Consider the following 16,089-nt stretch of genomic DNA (forward strand, 5'->3'; position numbering starts at 1 on the left):
AATATTTGCTTCGTCATCTTGGCATCTCCACCAGATGTCGGCCGGCAAATCGAACCCACGCTACTATATATGGCTTGAAAGCAATAGCCACGTCGGACACACTGATGCCAGGAAATTACTATATGGATATCTTGCCAGCTTTTCGTTAGCCCTGTCGGAAGCACAACTTCTGAGGCCTCCAGCAATAACGAAACGCTGCGCTAGCATAAAGGAAACACGTCCGAGCATCGCTGCGTTGAGTGACACGCGGTACTAAGTATACAAGGTAGTTTGTGCATTACATTACAGCCCTGCTCTCCAGCGCGGAAATTGAGCATTTTTTCAGTGTCGCTGCCCCCAGATGTATTCAGACAAAAGAAGAAAAAATAACGTGGGTAGATGACCGGAAAAAAATGTTTGAAAAGCAATTGTTAAGTGACATGTGACGAAGATAGACAACGGGCGAAAAACTGCACATGACGCATTGAAAGAGCCAAGACAGATCGTTCTGTTCGCTGTATATGTAATATATGAGAAAAAGTTCAGAGTCAAGTAACGTAAATGTAATTCATTACTTTTTTAGTAATAATGAATCACTCTCGTGGGGCAGTAATATGGTAAAAGTAATGAATTATATTTTTGAAACAAATCATTGTAGTTGTAATCGGTAAGATGTTTTTTGTAACGTGTGCAAGTCTCACAACGGCCCTGTACAGAAGCCACTAGAGGGCTCTGGCTTGTCCATAAACGCTTCACGGAACGCCTGGTGATGGTGGCTAGAGACCATAGCCTGGTTACCGGATTCGTAAACGTAGGCAGTCGCGGCGGTGGCGCCATCTCCTGGTGAAAACTTCAATGAGAGAGCACACAGAACTATCGATGCAGTGACGAACTGTATTGTACTTAGCTGGTGCCGTAAATAGCTTCGGCAGCTGCGTAATCGTCCAGATGCGATTCTGTTTCTTGCGGCTCTTTTTTTTTCCTATATGGTTATAGATCGCCCGCGCAACATAAAAAAAAAAGTTTCCAACGCGTTGTTGTTGGACAATTACCAGCGCCGCAACCACTGTTCCTCTCTCTGGTGACATCGCATATCCGTAAAAGGCAATACGTATGCCTACGAGCCGAAGCATTCTAATAATCGGCACCACAGTATCATGGCAGTATAGGGTCAACATGACTCACTTGCAAGGCTGGCGGCACTTCTTCAAGCATTTCTTGGTGAACTTTTGTGACACGTCCACTTCCGCGCATTGTCCTGCGTGGGTAGCCGTTAAGTGCACGCGACTGAGTGACGACATTTCCGGGCGTTTACACAACATTCCCGAGTCAACATTCCCGAACATTCCCGAGCGCTATGATCCCTACAGGAGAGGAGTACAAAAAGTTTGGCCTCAAGAGGCCATAATGACTCTGCATCTCAAGCCTGACCGCGGAGGAGTTTTCTCGAGATCGAACGTTCATCGAGAAAGCTACTTGGTACACATCTGCATGTCAAGATCGACGCCGCTCGCCAAGAGTAATCATCGACTGAAGAAGAAGGGAACAATGTAGATTAATGTACGAGCTACGTACTCACTCGATAATATGAAAGAGAACAAAACAAATGCTTTCAAATAGCTGTATGGTGGCTAAGCACACGTTCCAAGCACAAAATTGCCCAGTGTCATTAGCCGTTAGAGGAAGAGCTGCCTGTTGCATGTTAAAATGCCACGTTTGAATTCCCACATCCGAGTAATTGTTTCTTTGTTTTTTTTTTAATTAATTCGCTGTTCCCCCTCATATCCCTTTCGACTGTGCATGCACCAGATATGGTCTAGCGCCATTTCCACTACGGCTCTTTTCTAACGAAGGTAAAAACAATTATTTTCTTACGAAATTTTCGGTGCTTTCCCTCCCTGAGAAGGTGTGCGTTGACAATTCCACTGCGCCAACGAAGTCAGCCTTTGAATATTTCTATATCGTTAACTTTCGGGAGATCCACGCTAGGGCACACGCAATGTAAGCTATGCAATGTTACAGGAAACTCCCTTTGTAAATCCAGCCGACTAAATGGTTAGCGTTACTTTTATCTTTCATTTCTCTTTCTCAATCTGTAGATAATGTTTTTTTCGTTTTAACTAAACACAGCAGTTACATCATTGGCGTCTGACCGTTCAGTCGCATCCCCAATTTGATGCTCTTCTTCCTTTCATTTACTGCGAGGTCTTAAGTCTCTTAATTTTCTGCGACCTAACGTGATACTCTCCATTCTTGACCATTAATTCCCTTTGTGTGAGTGCGCACCATATGTTTTGACGCCATCAACATAGTCGTACGTGTATACTTACGTGTTTTCGTTTCGGCGCATATGGGCGCTCCTTCCAGATCCCGGTAGGCGTAGCGACTGGAAATGCAGCCGCAGTTCTTCATCCACAATCTCATGCGGCATTGCTCGTAGCAAAGCTGCGTAGCGAACGCATGACCGTTACCACAGCTGTGCTCAGCGCAACGGACGATGGGAGGGGAAAAAAAGAAGCACTCATGGGTTGGCGGTGTCTTTGGCGCGTGCGCGGTATGTGCACGGCGTATACATAGTACGCACGTACGTCATTCAATGATACTCCGCGACTTCCGGTTTACGGCAGCGCCATCTTGGGGAACCTATAGGCCTATGCGCGCGCCTGTTGATAAGGTACCCCAAGATGGCGGAAGGCAGCAAAAGCAGACCACAGCAGCGGATGTGACGTCACGTGCATACTATGTATAGGGAGTGTGCGACGAGACGGTGGCGCCGCCCTGGTGGCATGCTTGGGATGTGACTGGCATGCGACTCGCGTGATATAGCTGTACCGGACGATGGCACGCAAAAGCATCGCGCGCGCTGTAAACAACGTTCTTCTTTTTTTTTTTTTGCGAGCTTCTGAGCAAAATATGCAGATAATTACCGCAGTTTCGTCCTAATAAGTGCAACAGATTGATTCTTTTTTTTTTTACTTTGGTGACCCGTCGATTGTGACTGCAATAGTCGCGTGGGCGCACGGGCGAATCTATGGCTTTCTGAACTCGGGCAACGCGGAGTAGCCCAAGCGACACCAGATTGGCAGTGGGTATCACTGACGTCATCAATGACGTCAGTGACGCGCTGTGCCGCACCCACTCTGGGGCTGCTGCACCGTCCCTACACTGCCATCGAGAGCTCTTTAGGCTACTTTTTTATCGACCAAGTACGACAAAACGCGACACGTATACAAGTTCGACCGGATATGACAAACAGTGTATAACACGGCAAAGTCCCATATGACGGCGGACATCTGTTTGATGTCCTGTTTGAATGTTTTATTTGTAACGAAATCCTAAATATTGAGAACGTCTACAAATTTACCTGGAGACAGAAAGACCTAGCGCAAGATAACCGTGTGGAAAGGAATAGTGCAGAAAAAAAAGAACGTTTCTTTGTGAACGCGATAAACTGTGATGAGCCTGTCGTGGAGTATTCTGTGTTTCGATAGCTTGATCCAAGCGAATGCGCAACACATTGTACGCGGTACAAATAATTCGCGATTTAATTAGAGATACAATTATTTGCAATGAAACGGCAAGTATATAAGAAGGCACCGCCAATGTTAAATCAGTGCCTGGAAATTTCAAACGAATGTAATATTTAGGAAAGCAGAATGTCCCGCAAATCCTCGAGCACTTTAGCTGCGGCAAGATATCTGCATGACAGCGCGTTCCCCAAAATGAACACAAAAGCAAATTTTAATGCTTGAAGGTGTTCTAATACTTAATGAACCAAATGGGCCACAAAATGAGGATCCGACAACAGCAAACAGTTTACGATGAATCTTATGCGTGGCACTGTGATTGTGCACGGGGTCTCCTCCTTTCGGGGAAAACAACTGATTAGTAATGAATAATTCGTGGCAACCTAAACTTGGCATGAAATCCAGCAGATTAATCTCTCATTCCCAGATATCTGCATCAAGCCTCGTATAATGCATTAAAATTCGCCCTGCAGTGTAGAGGAAAAGCTTAAGTTGCTCTTGTTTGCATACTAATGCAGTGTTTACCTGTACATCATGTTTACCTGTATGAGTGGCCCTGTACATCACCGGCACACGTCGTCTCAAATAAACATCCAGTCACTTCAAGAAGAGGGGGAAAAGGGAAAAAGGACTTGTGGTTCTTGCGTTCTCAAGTATTGATATAACACTTCACTGAGTGATATCGGATTACTCTGACTTACATTCTGCGTCATCATGCCGTAGTACTTGTTAGACCTCTTCATCAGCTCGTAGTTCACGCACTTCGTCTGGTAAGGTTTGGGCAGCGCTAGCGTCGTTTGCTGCAAAGAGGTGGGGGTGGGGGGAGGGGTTGTTAAGTGGGGTGGCGTGTACGCGTTATCTTGGTGCTAATTATAGTTTACGGTTAAAGCGGGTACAAGAAAAAAAATCGCTATCAAGTCATTGGCGTCACGCTACAAATGCTTGCTCTGTCCCAGCTGGGCTCTGTTGTCCACTTGAAGAAAAAAAGAAATGTGCATGCTTTGGTGCGTGGATACGCACGCACGCACACGCACAAGTCAGCCAGGCTGAAGCTAGGGCTCTACTGACTTCCCCTCTTTACTTGTACAAGGAGTTTGAAATAGCAATGGTACATAAGAAAACCAATTTGCGTGCCTGTAATTAGTGCAGAAACGTGGCGAAAGGGGACGTAAGTGTCAATGGTTTTTCTCCCGTTGTAAAGATAAATTTAGATAGTCGGTATATCTTCGGCTCCTTAACCACATTGCCTTTTTGGATAAGTTATCTAGGAGGGACGTTTCTGAAAGTAAGTTTCGTCTTTTTCTTTTTTTGAAAGAGAAGATGGTGCACTAGGTGAAACAAACAATCGCCATAAGAATCCGCGTCCGTACGTTGCTGGTTCAACGACGGAAGGAGCGTCAGCGGAGGAGGAATGACGCATGCGCAGAGCACTGAAGAGACAGTAGCAGCGGAGCGGTGTGCCCGAGGCTGTTCGAGTACAAATCACGGTGGCAGAGAGAGGCGTGTGCTGAAGACGTGGTTGCCAATGGAAAGTGCGTGCTGTTATCCGGTACGGATGGGCACGTGGTACTAGTGTGTCCATCATCCATGATCGCCTACAGATCATGATGGTGAAGAGGTCATGTCTCAGGCCTTGCATCGCAGGGCACCGAGTTATACCAGAGTGGTTTCTTCAAACTGATTGCGCGCTACGACAAATGTCTCAACGTTGGTGGCGACAATGTGGGAAAATATTGCAAGGTGTATATAGTTCATGATGCCACAGTGTATTAATTTTCTTTTCAATAATGCTTCCGTGTGAAAATAAATGACAAAACTTACTTTCGGAACGTCCTTCGTATCTTGCACTATAAAGTTTGCGTACCGGCCTATAGGTCGAAGTCGTTAAATTATATATACCTCATTTGTCTGTCGTGGTACGCATTTTAGCTTTCGAACGAGTTGTTTGCGGGAACTATGGATGTTAAGTAGGCAAAAACACTTCAGACCACCAGTTGTCGCCGGCTGTCTATATTCCACATAAAAACGGACGTATATAGAATAACTGACAACAGGGATAGTTTGCACTGACTCATCACGAGTACTGTATAGCACAAGACAGGATTATTGCAAGGCAGTAAGCAGTACGGACGCCTACTCACAACTTTACTAAACTCAGCGACGTGTCCCTCTCCCTTTGTCATCGTCCTATCTTTTTTAGCCCTGCAACATTAAAATGCGCATGTGCGCGTGAAGAGAAGAAAACCACAAAGGGAAAAGAATTACCACGTACTTTCCTAAAAAAAAATTTTTCTGGAGTCTTACGTGCCAAAGCCACGATATGACTATGAGGCAGGCCGTAGTGGGGGACTCCGGAAATTTCGAACAGCAGAGGTTAATTAACCGGGCGCCCAATGCACGGATGTATTTTTTTTTGCACTTGGTCCCCATCGAAAAGCGGCCGCCGCAGCCGGGATTCGACCCCGCGACCTCGTCGTGCTTAGCAGCGCAAAACCATATAGCCGCTAAGACACCACGACGGGTAACGTCCTTCGTTTTCCCTTTGTGTCTTTGGTGAGCGTCGGTCCCTTCTACTCTGCCTTGCAATCGTCCTGCCTTGCGCGCCACCGTCCGGCAATTGACTACCCGACTACCCCAGTACAATTTTTAAAGTGACAGCTTTACTGGCCGCGAACTTGCGATTTCTCCGTGGCCATGCTCCGAGGAGGCACATGACGTCACACCGCGTTCCTCGTCGTTGCGTTCGCCTCCGCTCGCCTCGCTAGCTGCGTCGCATGCCTGATAACATGTCGGAGGATTGAAAAGGAGTGCTCGCGTGCGCCGCAACCACAGTTGATGCGGCAGTATGGACAGCAACAATTCTGATAACCAGGAGGAGGCCTGGAATCGACATCGGAGCCGCATGAAGAGGAAACGAATCGCCCAGGAAACAGACGAAAAGCACGCCGAACGACTGGCTAAACGCCGCAACATAGCTAGACAACCAGACTAACCTGGACTTGCAATCAAGATTAACCAAGGCTAACCATGCTATGCCTTAGCTTTCGCTACGTATATCCTGGCATAGCCGAGCTAAGCCACGGCCAACTTTTTGCAAGAGTTACGGCGGTTCCGTCACACACCTGTTCGACGAGTATGATGTACCGCGACTGCGGCTCGAAGAACAGCGAGTGCGCCTGCTCGGCCGAGTTGGTGTCGTGCTCGTGCACCGACGCGTCAGCGCCGAACGGGTCCGCCTCCAGGGCATTCGCCACGTCCCAGCCGATCACGGATGTCATCTCTGCGACGAATCGCGGAAGCGTGGCCGTGGACAAGGATATTGTTTTTATTATTGTTCACGTTACCGACGCAACGTATACACGGGACACAAAGACAAGTTGCAAGGCGTCACGAACGCTGGGCTATCGCCCTTAAATAATTTGCACCCCTAAAAGTGAGAAAAAAAGCAGGAACTCGGTCTACGAATCACGGAAGTGTAGCCATGGACAGTTATTTTTTTTATTACTCACGTTATACCGGCGCAACGTACACGGGACAAAAAGACAAGTTGCAGACGTCACAAACGCTGGGCTATTACCCTAAAATAATTTACGTTCCTAAAAGGGAGAAAAGGGAGTAAATAGGTCTATCACTCCCTTAATCACACCCTTTATGGATGTAAAGGTGGGGGTTATAGACAAATTTACACCTTTATTAACTTTTATGGGTGTAAATTGTTTTACAATGATACAAACTAAGTTTGCATAACACAAGGTTCCACAAAGTGAGAATCATAAAACACAGAATTATTATCGCGCATGCATGCCAGTCATCCCCTGAGTTGACAAACTCCGTTTCTTTTTTCTTTTGTGATGCCAACAGAAGCGGTGCGGATGCAGCTGTCAGCTTTTGTTTAGTGTTGAGTGCCTCGAACACCAATCCTTTAGGTTTTGATTTAAGATCTTGGAGCACGGATGCTGTAAGAAAAAGTGAACAGTACCGACATCATCGACAGAGATCAGCAGAATGTCCTGGCCTTGCTGTTGCTCTCTTCCTTTATTTTTTTTCCTATTTTTTTTTCATTCAGTCTATATTGCTCTGGTAACAAGAGTCGAGAATTCAAAAACCAAGCAGATCGTCCAACAGCGAGAATTGTAGTTATTTATTAGTTACTTATAACTCGGTTATTCTTGACTTTCTCAAGACATTTTCCCTTTTCTTTATTTGTTCAATCTTCATTAGAGGCATTACATTGACATTAACAGGGAATATTAAGTTGAACTGCTTAGCATATTGCCTTTCTGTATTACCATAAACGTCATAGCTATCGTAAGAGCAGGTGTCGTGTGCCAGAAAACTGGAGACGCCCGGGAGTGTGTGAACATTCGAAAATATTGAATCGCAATCGAAACTCAAATTTTTTAAATATTCGTACTCGATTCAAAATCATGCATTCTCCGGCTGACCGATTAGTGAGGTTACACGTACCTGTAGAGAGAATGATCTCATTAGCCGAGTTAAGGAGAGCTAATTTAATTATCATTACCTGGAAGGGCTTGTAGCCCGTTTTTTGTTCGTATATCAGGATTAGTGCAATGCTTTAACATGTAAGAAAATCGCGTAGAGTCGCAGGAAATACATCTACATTTGATTATTCGACATTCCCTCTGTATTCGAAGCCAGCTATAGGTACTCGTATTTGATGCTTATCCAAAAAAAAAAGTTTATTTTCGCAGATCTATAAGAAAAACTGTAGGAGAGAGTCGAGGATACCTCAAAGCTTCCCACAAAAATCACTTATAGGCGACTCTGGCGTCGTTCACCTACAATGGCAATGATAGTATATGTATATGTCTGGTATTTGTGCTTCTTGCTTCAGACGTTCTTCAGACTTGATTTACTCCGCATTGACTCGCAAATTTTTTTCACAACACTCGTGGTTAGAATGAGAAATTAGGGCAGAGCCATTGTCGGCGTATGCCATTGGAAGACCATACATCCTGCCTGCACGAACCTCCTTCGTCTCCTGCTCGCACTGTGCCATACACAATGTTTCTTCTTCCAGAATTTTGAATACGTCAACGTGTGAGTCACGTGAGAGGTACACCCATGGGTATACGAGAGGATGTCCATGTTTATGACGCACAAACGCTAACCGCGAAATTGTCAAGTGTTTTTTCTACACGTTTCCTTGTTGACCGTTTATAGTGTCCCTATGTGCATCCTCCCACACGCACTCACTGCTTACTCTCTCCCTTTTTTCATCTATTCTCCTCTCCCCCACCCCCAGTGTAGGGTGGCGAACCGGGTGCTCGTCTGCTTGACATCTCTGCCTTTCCTGTCCTGGCTCTCTCTCTCTCTCTCCTTGTTGAACTGCATGCTCACCGTAATCCCAAGGGTATCGGCATCGCTTGAGCGGGTGCGACTCGTTTCTGATTCGACTGTAGTCCAGCGTGTAACAGTAGCTGTCCGGGAACCGCACGAACGACTTGTACCAGCTGCGCCAGGAAGAAGAAAAGCAGGACGCGGCTGCATACAGATCCGTTTTGAAAACTCTCTCATCTGAACGCGAGAAAAAAAGAAAAGCTTCCCACCTTGACATTCAGCGAAATGCTGCGACGAAAACCTCTGCGAAATATCGGATATTGTAAAAAAAAAACGAGACGCTTAAGAAAAACCGAGGCGCGCTCAACTTTCTATTTGTTAGTTGCGGCTACACGAAGCCAAGAGATAACGAAGCCATCGAGAAGCGTAAGAGAAGTTTTTAACTCTTCTTTTCAGGTGAAATCTAGAAATAGTAAAAAAAAAGAAAATTTGAAGGCAAAAAAAATTAAAAACAACTTGCAGCCCGTGGAGCCAAATCCGGCCGTGGCCATGGCAAGCACTCCAAGGATTATATCTAGTGCAGACAAACAAATACCCAAGAAAACAAACTGTAGCGTGACCGTTGAGGTAACCTAATGGGCAGAGCATATCGCAAGCTTAACGTGAAAGATAATCGTTCCGCTTCCACTGGCAGCAAGTTGTTTTCTTTTCGCCCACTTTCATATCATCTTTTCTTATCATCTCTGCGTTTAAATTAAAAGGAATGATTAATTTCCCCTGTGCTTTCACTGGCGTCATTGTCTGTTGGCTTCGCGGTTATTTTGCCAGGCAATTATTAAGAAACATTTCAAATATTTAAAATGCGCAACACTTTTGTTGGAACGTTCATTGTCGGAATAGGACTACACCTCTTTGCACAACTCACCTGTGCAAGCAGAATTTGTGCAGCTTTATAGCATAGCCTTTTATAAAAATTGCCGGCAAATTCGCGTCCTGGGCCCTGCATATTCTGAAGCATGTCAGGGCCTTAGCTGACGCCGCTGGCATACATCACGTCTTCCTGAGCCAGCACGGGCACTTCAGGATGGTGTTACCATCCGTATTTTGTTTGTGCGTCCTTTCTGGCTTACAAGTGTAAGACCGACCCACCGACCCACCGAACGACTGACCCACTGAACACCCCGACTGAATCAATGACCCCTCACTCACTAACGATGATTTGGCAATACACAAGCATTCTATTATTCTGGCGTAATTTAATAGTTATAAACTAAAATTGAACATTAGTACAGCCATTTTCTTGCTCTTTATGTTCCTTCTTTAGTTCTTCCGTCAGTGTAATACAAGCGCAATACAGTCTGGAACAATAGGACCGGAACAGCTAGTATTCCTTGAAAACCCTGTTTCTGTTAATTTCGCGAGAGAAAGTTGCTTACTACAGCATACTGATTGCAAGTTAAGCTATCAAAGCTCGTTATTTTGCATTTCGCACCGGAACTTCAGCTCTTGTCCCTCAGTCTGACTTTCAAACATTTCCAACAAATCTCGAACAATTTCCCCTCGTATTTTGGACATTTCGACGCAGGAAAAAGTCCTCGACACTTGCATGTTTGAGTATAATTTCGGTTCCTCTTTGAACGCAGTGTGTTCGTTATACAACGATAAGTAATTAATTATATAGACCCAAGCAAACTGTGTAAAAAAAAAATTACAACGTCACGGTGACTTCGTACGGGAACGTCACAGTTCCGTCGACAGGCGTCTTTCATTCTCGCGTTTTTTTTTTCTTCTCGCTTACTTTTTCAAGCAGTAAGAGCATCTACTTTGCTTTTTACTGGAGTGTTTTTTACTAACACAGCTTAGCTTAACGTTCTTCTTAATGTCCCTTGAATGTTTCTATTTAGTCTCCTTAGGAGAAACAGAGGAACCAGTACACAACGAGTTTAGGGGAAAAATAGTAAAACAATACCTAGTTGCTCCTGTCGCTTTTCCCCGTTTCACATCTTGCAAGGCGCTTCTGAGCTCATCTCTAGTTAGAGGAGGAGTTTCTGTATCCTGTTCATTATCGTTCCGAATGAAGTTCTCCTGAGTCCTCTGGGTAGTGTACAGGTCAGTATAGAATTCTTCCGATGCATTTATTATACCTTCGAGATTGCTGATGATATTACCCTGCTTATCTTTCAGTGCATACATCTTGGTTTGTCCTATGCCAAGTTTCCTTCTCACTGATTTCAGGCTGCGTCCATTTTTTACGGGTTCCTCAGTCTTTCTCACGTTATAATTTAGAATATCACTTATCACAGTCGATTTAATCAAAGATGGAGGAGACATAATGTTTGAAAAACTGGCGGCTCTCTATACGAAATGTCTATCAACTGCAAGGGTCCCAGGAAACTGGAAGAATGCAAACATTATACTAATCCACAAAAAGGGAGACACTAAAGAACTGAAAAATTATAGGCCTATTAGCTTACTCCCAGTATTATATAAAATATATGCCAAAATAATATCCAATAGGATAAGGGCAACACTGACTTTAGTCAACCAAGAGAACACGCGGGCTTCAGGAAGGGATTCTCTACCATGGATCACATCCACGTCATTATTCAGGTTTTAGAGAAATCCGCAGAGTACAATAAGCCTCTCTATATAACCTTCATAGATTACGAAAAAGCATTTGATTCAGTAGAGATACGAGCAGTTATAGAGGCATTGCGTAATCAAGGAGTATAGAACGCTTACGTAAATTCCTTGGAAAATATCTACAGGGATTCCACAGCCTCCTTAATTCTACACAAGAAAAGTAGGAAGATACCTATAAAGAGAGGAGTCAGACAAAGAGACGCAATCTCTCCAATCCTATTTACTGCGTGCTTGCAAGAAATATTCAAACTATTAAACTGGGAAAGTTTAGGAGAAAGGATCGACGGCAAATACCTCAGCAACTTTCGGTTTGCCGATAACATTCTTCTATTCAGCAACAATGCAGACGAGTTACAACACATGATTGAGGACCTTAACAGAGATTGTACGGGTGGGGTTGAAGATTGGTATGCAGAAGACAAAGATAATGAAAAATAGCCGGGCAAAGGAACAATAGTTCAGGATCTCCAGTTGATCTCTAGAGTTTGTGAAGAAGTACGTTTACCTAGGTCAATTATTCACAGGGAACCCTGATCATGAGAAGGAAATTCACAGAAGAAAATAAATGGGTTGGCTCGCATAAGGCAGCCATTGCCAGCTCCTGACTGGAATCTTACCGTTATCATTGAAAAGGAAGGTATACAATCAGTGCATTTTACTGGTGCTGACATATGGGGCAGAGACTTGGATACTGACAAAGAAGCTTGAGAACAAGTTAAGGCCTGCACAAAGAGCGATGGAATGAAGAATGCCAGGTATAACTTTAGGAGACAGAAAGAGAGCTGTTTGGATCAGAGAGCAAACGGGTATAGACGACATTCTAATTGACATGAAAAGAAAGAAATGGCACTGGGCAAGTCATGTAATGCGTAGATAGGTAACCGTCGGACCATTAGGGTGACAAAATGGGTATCAAGAGAAGGGAAGTGCAGTAGAGGACGACAGAATGCTAGGTGGTGCGACGAAATTAGGAAATTTGTGGGTGCTAGTCGGAGTCGGCTGGAGCAGGACAGGGGTAATTGGAGATCATGGGGAGAAGCCTTCGTCCTGCAGTGGACATAAAAGATGATGATGATGATGATGATGATGATGATGATGATGATGATGATGACGACGACGACGACGACGACGTAGTTGTTCCATCGCGGCATGGCCTTCATATGTGTTTTCGACAACGTAGAAACTTGCGTCGCTGAACAGACACGAAAAATACTGCGCAGTTTATATGGCGTCAGCACACATGCGGCGTCCGGACAACAACTGCCCAAAAAAGGTTGTCCTTCCGTGATAGCACGGGTGAACGCCGCTGATGGAATTCGTCGACGTCGCGAAGCAACCAAACAAGGCGTAATACCACGTTTTACGATATAAACAGGAGTACTAACCTCTGGAATGTCACCTGTAGAAACCAAGACAAAAAAAGAGCCAAATAATTAGGTCACCTTCAAGATGAGCACAAATAGGACCATCTGCAGGGGCTCTTATACGGACTCACTATAAACGCACGGCGTTGATTGTACGCGCCCCAACTTTACAACTGTCGTCTCGCGGGAGATATCCGGGCCCTACGTCGGCGTAGATCTAAACAGTCCGCAGGCCTTTTAGTGCTACCGAAATCAAAGCAAAAAACTGCATTTTCGCGGAAGAATCCCCCCAAAATGTACAACCTATCCGCCCGTACACAGTGTCCGAGGTCGCAGAGTGAAAGCTCGACAGTGTATATAAGCTGCGACCCCTGGGCGTTGCCGAATAGCGCAGACTTACTTTCAGAGCAGCAAGTATGCCGCACACATTCACGGTCGTCTTGGTCGCGCTTTGCACCGCCAGTGCCGTGCGGGCCAAACTCGGGGCACCGGGCGGACCCCTGAAGCTGCACTTCGATGTGCCGGACAGCTTCAAGGTATATAGAGTGTTAGATTCCCACTGCGCTGTCGTCGGCTTCCTTAAACATACGTGCGCTTAGAAGAGTGACGGAAATGTAAAGGCGTTTCGTCTCGCGGGATATCTCGAGAGTGTGAACCAAGATGGAGGAACACGCAGCCCCCATTATGGAACAGGTTCCATTGGGAACACGCAGCTACGCAGCCATCCTTCGCAGCTCCAAGCAGATTCGAGGACATCTTCAAAGACCGCCAGAGTGATAGCGCGCGCCTGTTGCGAATTTGCTGTGAGTCTCCGGAGTATAGGATACAAGTCACTAGAAATTAAATTTCTTTTTATCCAAACATTCGTTATCTTTGGACGTCAGCAGCGTGGTATTCATCTGTAGTGTCCATCAGCTCGCCCTTCTGCAATAATGTCGTCTCTACAATATATACAGTTCGATGCTCGAATTTCCTCACCCGACCTGCATCAGTTACCCATTTTAGGTATTTAGCGAAAATATTGTTCATTTGTTTACTGCTGTAAGCTCAACTTAGGCCGCGTAGCGTATTCGCAAAAGCGACATGAGTATAGATATGACAGTATTTCACTTCTAAGTGATCCGCATAAAAAAGAAACAAAGAAACAGCTACCATAACCTGCTCTATACCAAGCAGAAATGACTAGAGCAAGAGTGAACACGGGAACGCTAAAAAAGCGAGAGAGAGTAAAACATCTTTATTAATAATATTTGAATGGCGAGGGCAGTGTGGGAGGAACTCTCAGTCCAGGGTCCCTAAGATGATTCCGGCGATGTTTCGAGCCCGTTGTATCACAGCTCGGAGGACCTCGGGAGGTCCGTCGCGGAGGGCATCGTCCCACAGCTCTTTGTTGCGTAGGGGGTAAAGGAGAGTTGGGCAAGGGAGGAAAGAGGTTTGCAGCGCACTCAATCGTGACGTGGAAGATTGTGGGCGAGCTGCCACAGCCAGGGCAACGATCTGCATAACAGTGTGGATAGAATTTTTTGAGAGAGACAAGATTTGGAAAAGTTGCGGTTTGTAACTGGCGTAATGCCACTGCTGCCTCCCGCGAGAAGGACGGCGGTGGTGCGGCGTGGGTGCGACGAATGCGTGTATGATGACGGAGTATGTCTTTGTAACGGAGCAAGGGATCCCCCCACTCTGAACTAGTCGTCTCACCATGCCGAGTCGCCCGGAGGGAAATTGCTCGGGCAACCGCATGTGCGCGTTCGTTACCCGGCAGCGAGGTATGACCAGGGGTCCAGAGTACGTCGATGCGCTGAGGTGTGATTGGTGTATTTTGCGGGATCTGTTCGAGAATTTGGTGCGCCGCTTTCGGGATGCCATGTCCTGATAGGAACGCCCGGCATGCCTGTTGCGAGTCCGTCAATATATACACTTCCTCAGGAACACGAATGGCGTATCGAATTGCAAGAGCAACACCGAGAATTTCTCCGTAAGCGGCATTTGTTCCGCGCATTGCAGCAGAGTCTCTCAGGGATTCGGTGCCATCCAAAACTACCGAGGTATAGCCCTCTTGAGTGCGTGATGTGTCCGTGTATAAAGTATGTGTTTCCGGGATGTTTGCAAGCATGCGACCAATGTATCGTACACGGGCTTTGCGCCGCCCTTTGTCATGCTCGGGGTACATATTACGTGGCAATGGATGAATACTTAGTGTTTGGCGTATCGCTGACGACAAGATCGTTGGACGGGTTTCAGACTCAAGGAGTGGGACAGAGTATCCTCACACCCTGCTATACCAAGCAGCCTATATATCCACGAACGCTCATTCTTCGACCTTTCTCCGCACTGCAGATCATCTCTAGCTGGGAGTCCGCACTGTCCGTAGGGGACTCGGACAGCGACTCCATGTTCGACTGCCTGACGGCGAACCGCACCAAGATCGACTTCGTGAAACAGACGGCCACCTTCGTGTGGATCATCCAGGAGACCGACCACTCGCCCAGGTACAGACGTATCGCTTGCGCCACGAGCGCACGGTTTGTGGACGACAGCATGATCTTGAATTGTAGCGCGAAGGTGACACAGACAGCAGACTGGAAGCAGACGAAACGAGCGCTACTCTTGTCTAGACTAGGGCAGGGGGTGCTAGTTTCTAGTATATGTCCTTGTCACTTCGCGCTACAATTCAGGATCATGTTACCGTACCAACTCGCCAAACTTTATATCCTTTTGTGGACAGCCTCCAGAGATGACGTCACGAAGATGTGGCGGTGCTGTCGTCAGTTCAACAGCGTGCCCAAAAAAAATTTCGAACGCACTCTAACGGCGCGAGTTTTGTCTGATTTAAGGCAAGTTTGGTACAGGTAGCTAAGTTTCAAAAATGTTTAGTCATTGTTGTTCGAAGCGGCAAACAGAAGTGTGTAGAACTTCTGTTAAATCCCTGCATAGGCTTGCGCAGGGATTTACATTAGGGAGTCAAACTGTCTGGCAACGCCACCTCCCCCCTTTCTTGTCTATCAGAGCAGTTTTTTTTTTCAGCCTTTCCCTGAAAGGACGTCTCCGAACGAAGCGTACGTCTCAGGTGTTGGTGAAACGAAGCGTGTCTTTTTTTTTTTTTTTATCAGACCTTCCTGGCGGTTTTATCCGCATTGTAACCTAGTTTACTACGAAAAAGAATAACCCCTGCTTGGGGATAGAGGAGGCTGCTTGGTCTCGCCCTTTCCTCAAGTTTTCCTGATGAAGTACGAATATCTGGAAAAGGTACCCTAGACGAAAAAGCTGCTTTT

At 45.9% G+C, this 16,089-nt stretch overlaps 2 protein-coding genes across 2 annotated transcripts in view; one reads left to right on the top strand and one right to left on the bottom strand.

Moving 5' to 3' along the window:
• LOC142590960 (uncharacterized) overlaps nt 1-16,089 on the top strand; it is a 45,382-nt gene that overhangs the window by 25,828 nt on the left and 3,465 nt on the right. The window contains exon 2 of the mRNA XM_075703329.1: nt 15,155-15,306. Within this exon, the coding sequence (XP_075559444.1) occupies nt 15,209-15,306 (98 nt within the window). The 5' untranslated portion in view covers nt 15,155-15,208. The remainder of the gene's footprint in view (nt 1-15,154; nt 15,307-16,089) is intronic.
• The window catches only part of LOC142590959 (uncharacterized), a 38,325-nt gene that overhangs the window by 11,793 nt on the left and 10,443 nt on the right, over nt 1-16,089 (bottom strand). Inside the window, exons 7-11 of the mRNA XM_075703328.1 lie at nt 8,871-8,983; nt 6,629-6,786; nt 4,208-4,306; nt 2,310-2,424; nt 1,165-1,237 (exon numbers count right to left, since the gene is read on the bottom strand). Coding sequence (XP_075559443.1) covers nt 1,165-1,237; nt 2,310-2,424; nt 4,208-4,306; nt 6,629-6,786; nt 8,871-8,983 — 558 coding nt within the window. The remainder of the gene's footprint in view (nt 1-1,164; nt 1,238-2,309; nt 2,425-4,207; nt 4,307-6,628; nt 6,787-8,870; nt 8,984-16,089) is intronic.

Source organism: Dermacentor variabilis, chromosome 8 (genome assembly GCF_050947875.1).
Source record: "Dermacentor variabilis isolate Ectoservices chromosome 8, ASM5094787v1, whole genome shotgun sequence".
Taxonomy (NCBI): Eukaryota; Metazoa; Arthropoda; class Arachnida; order Ixodida; family Ixodidae; genus Dermacentor; species Dermacentor variabilis.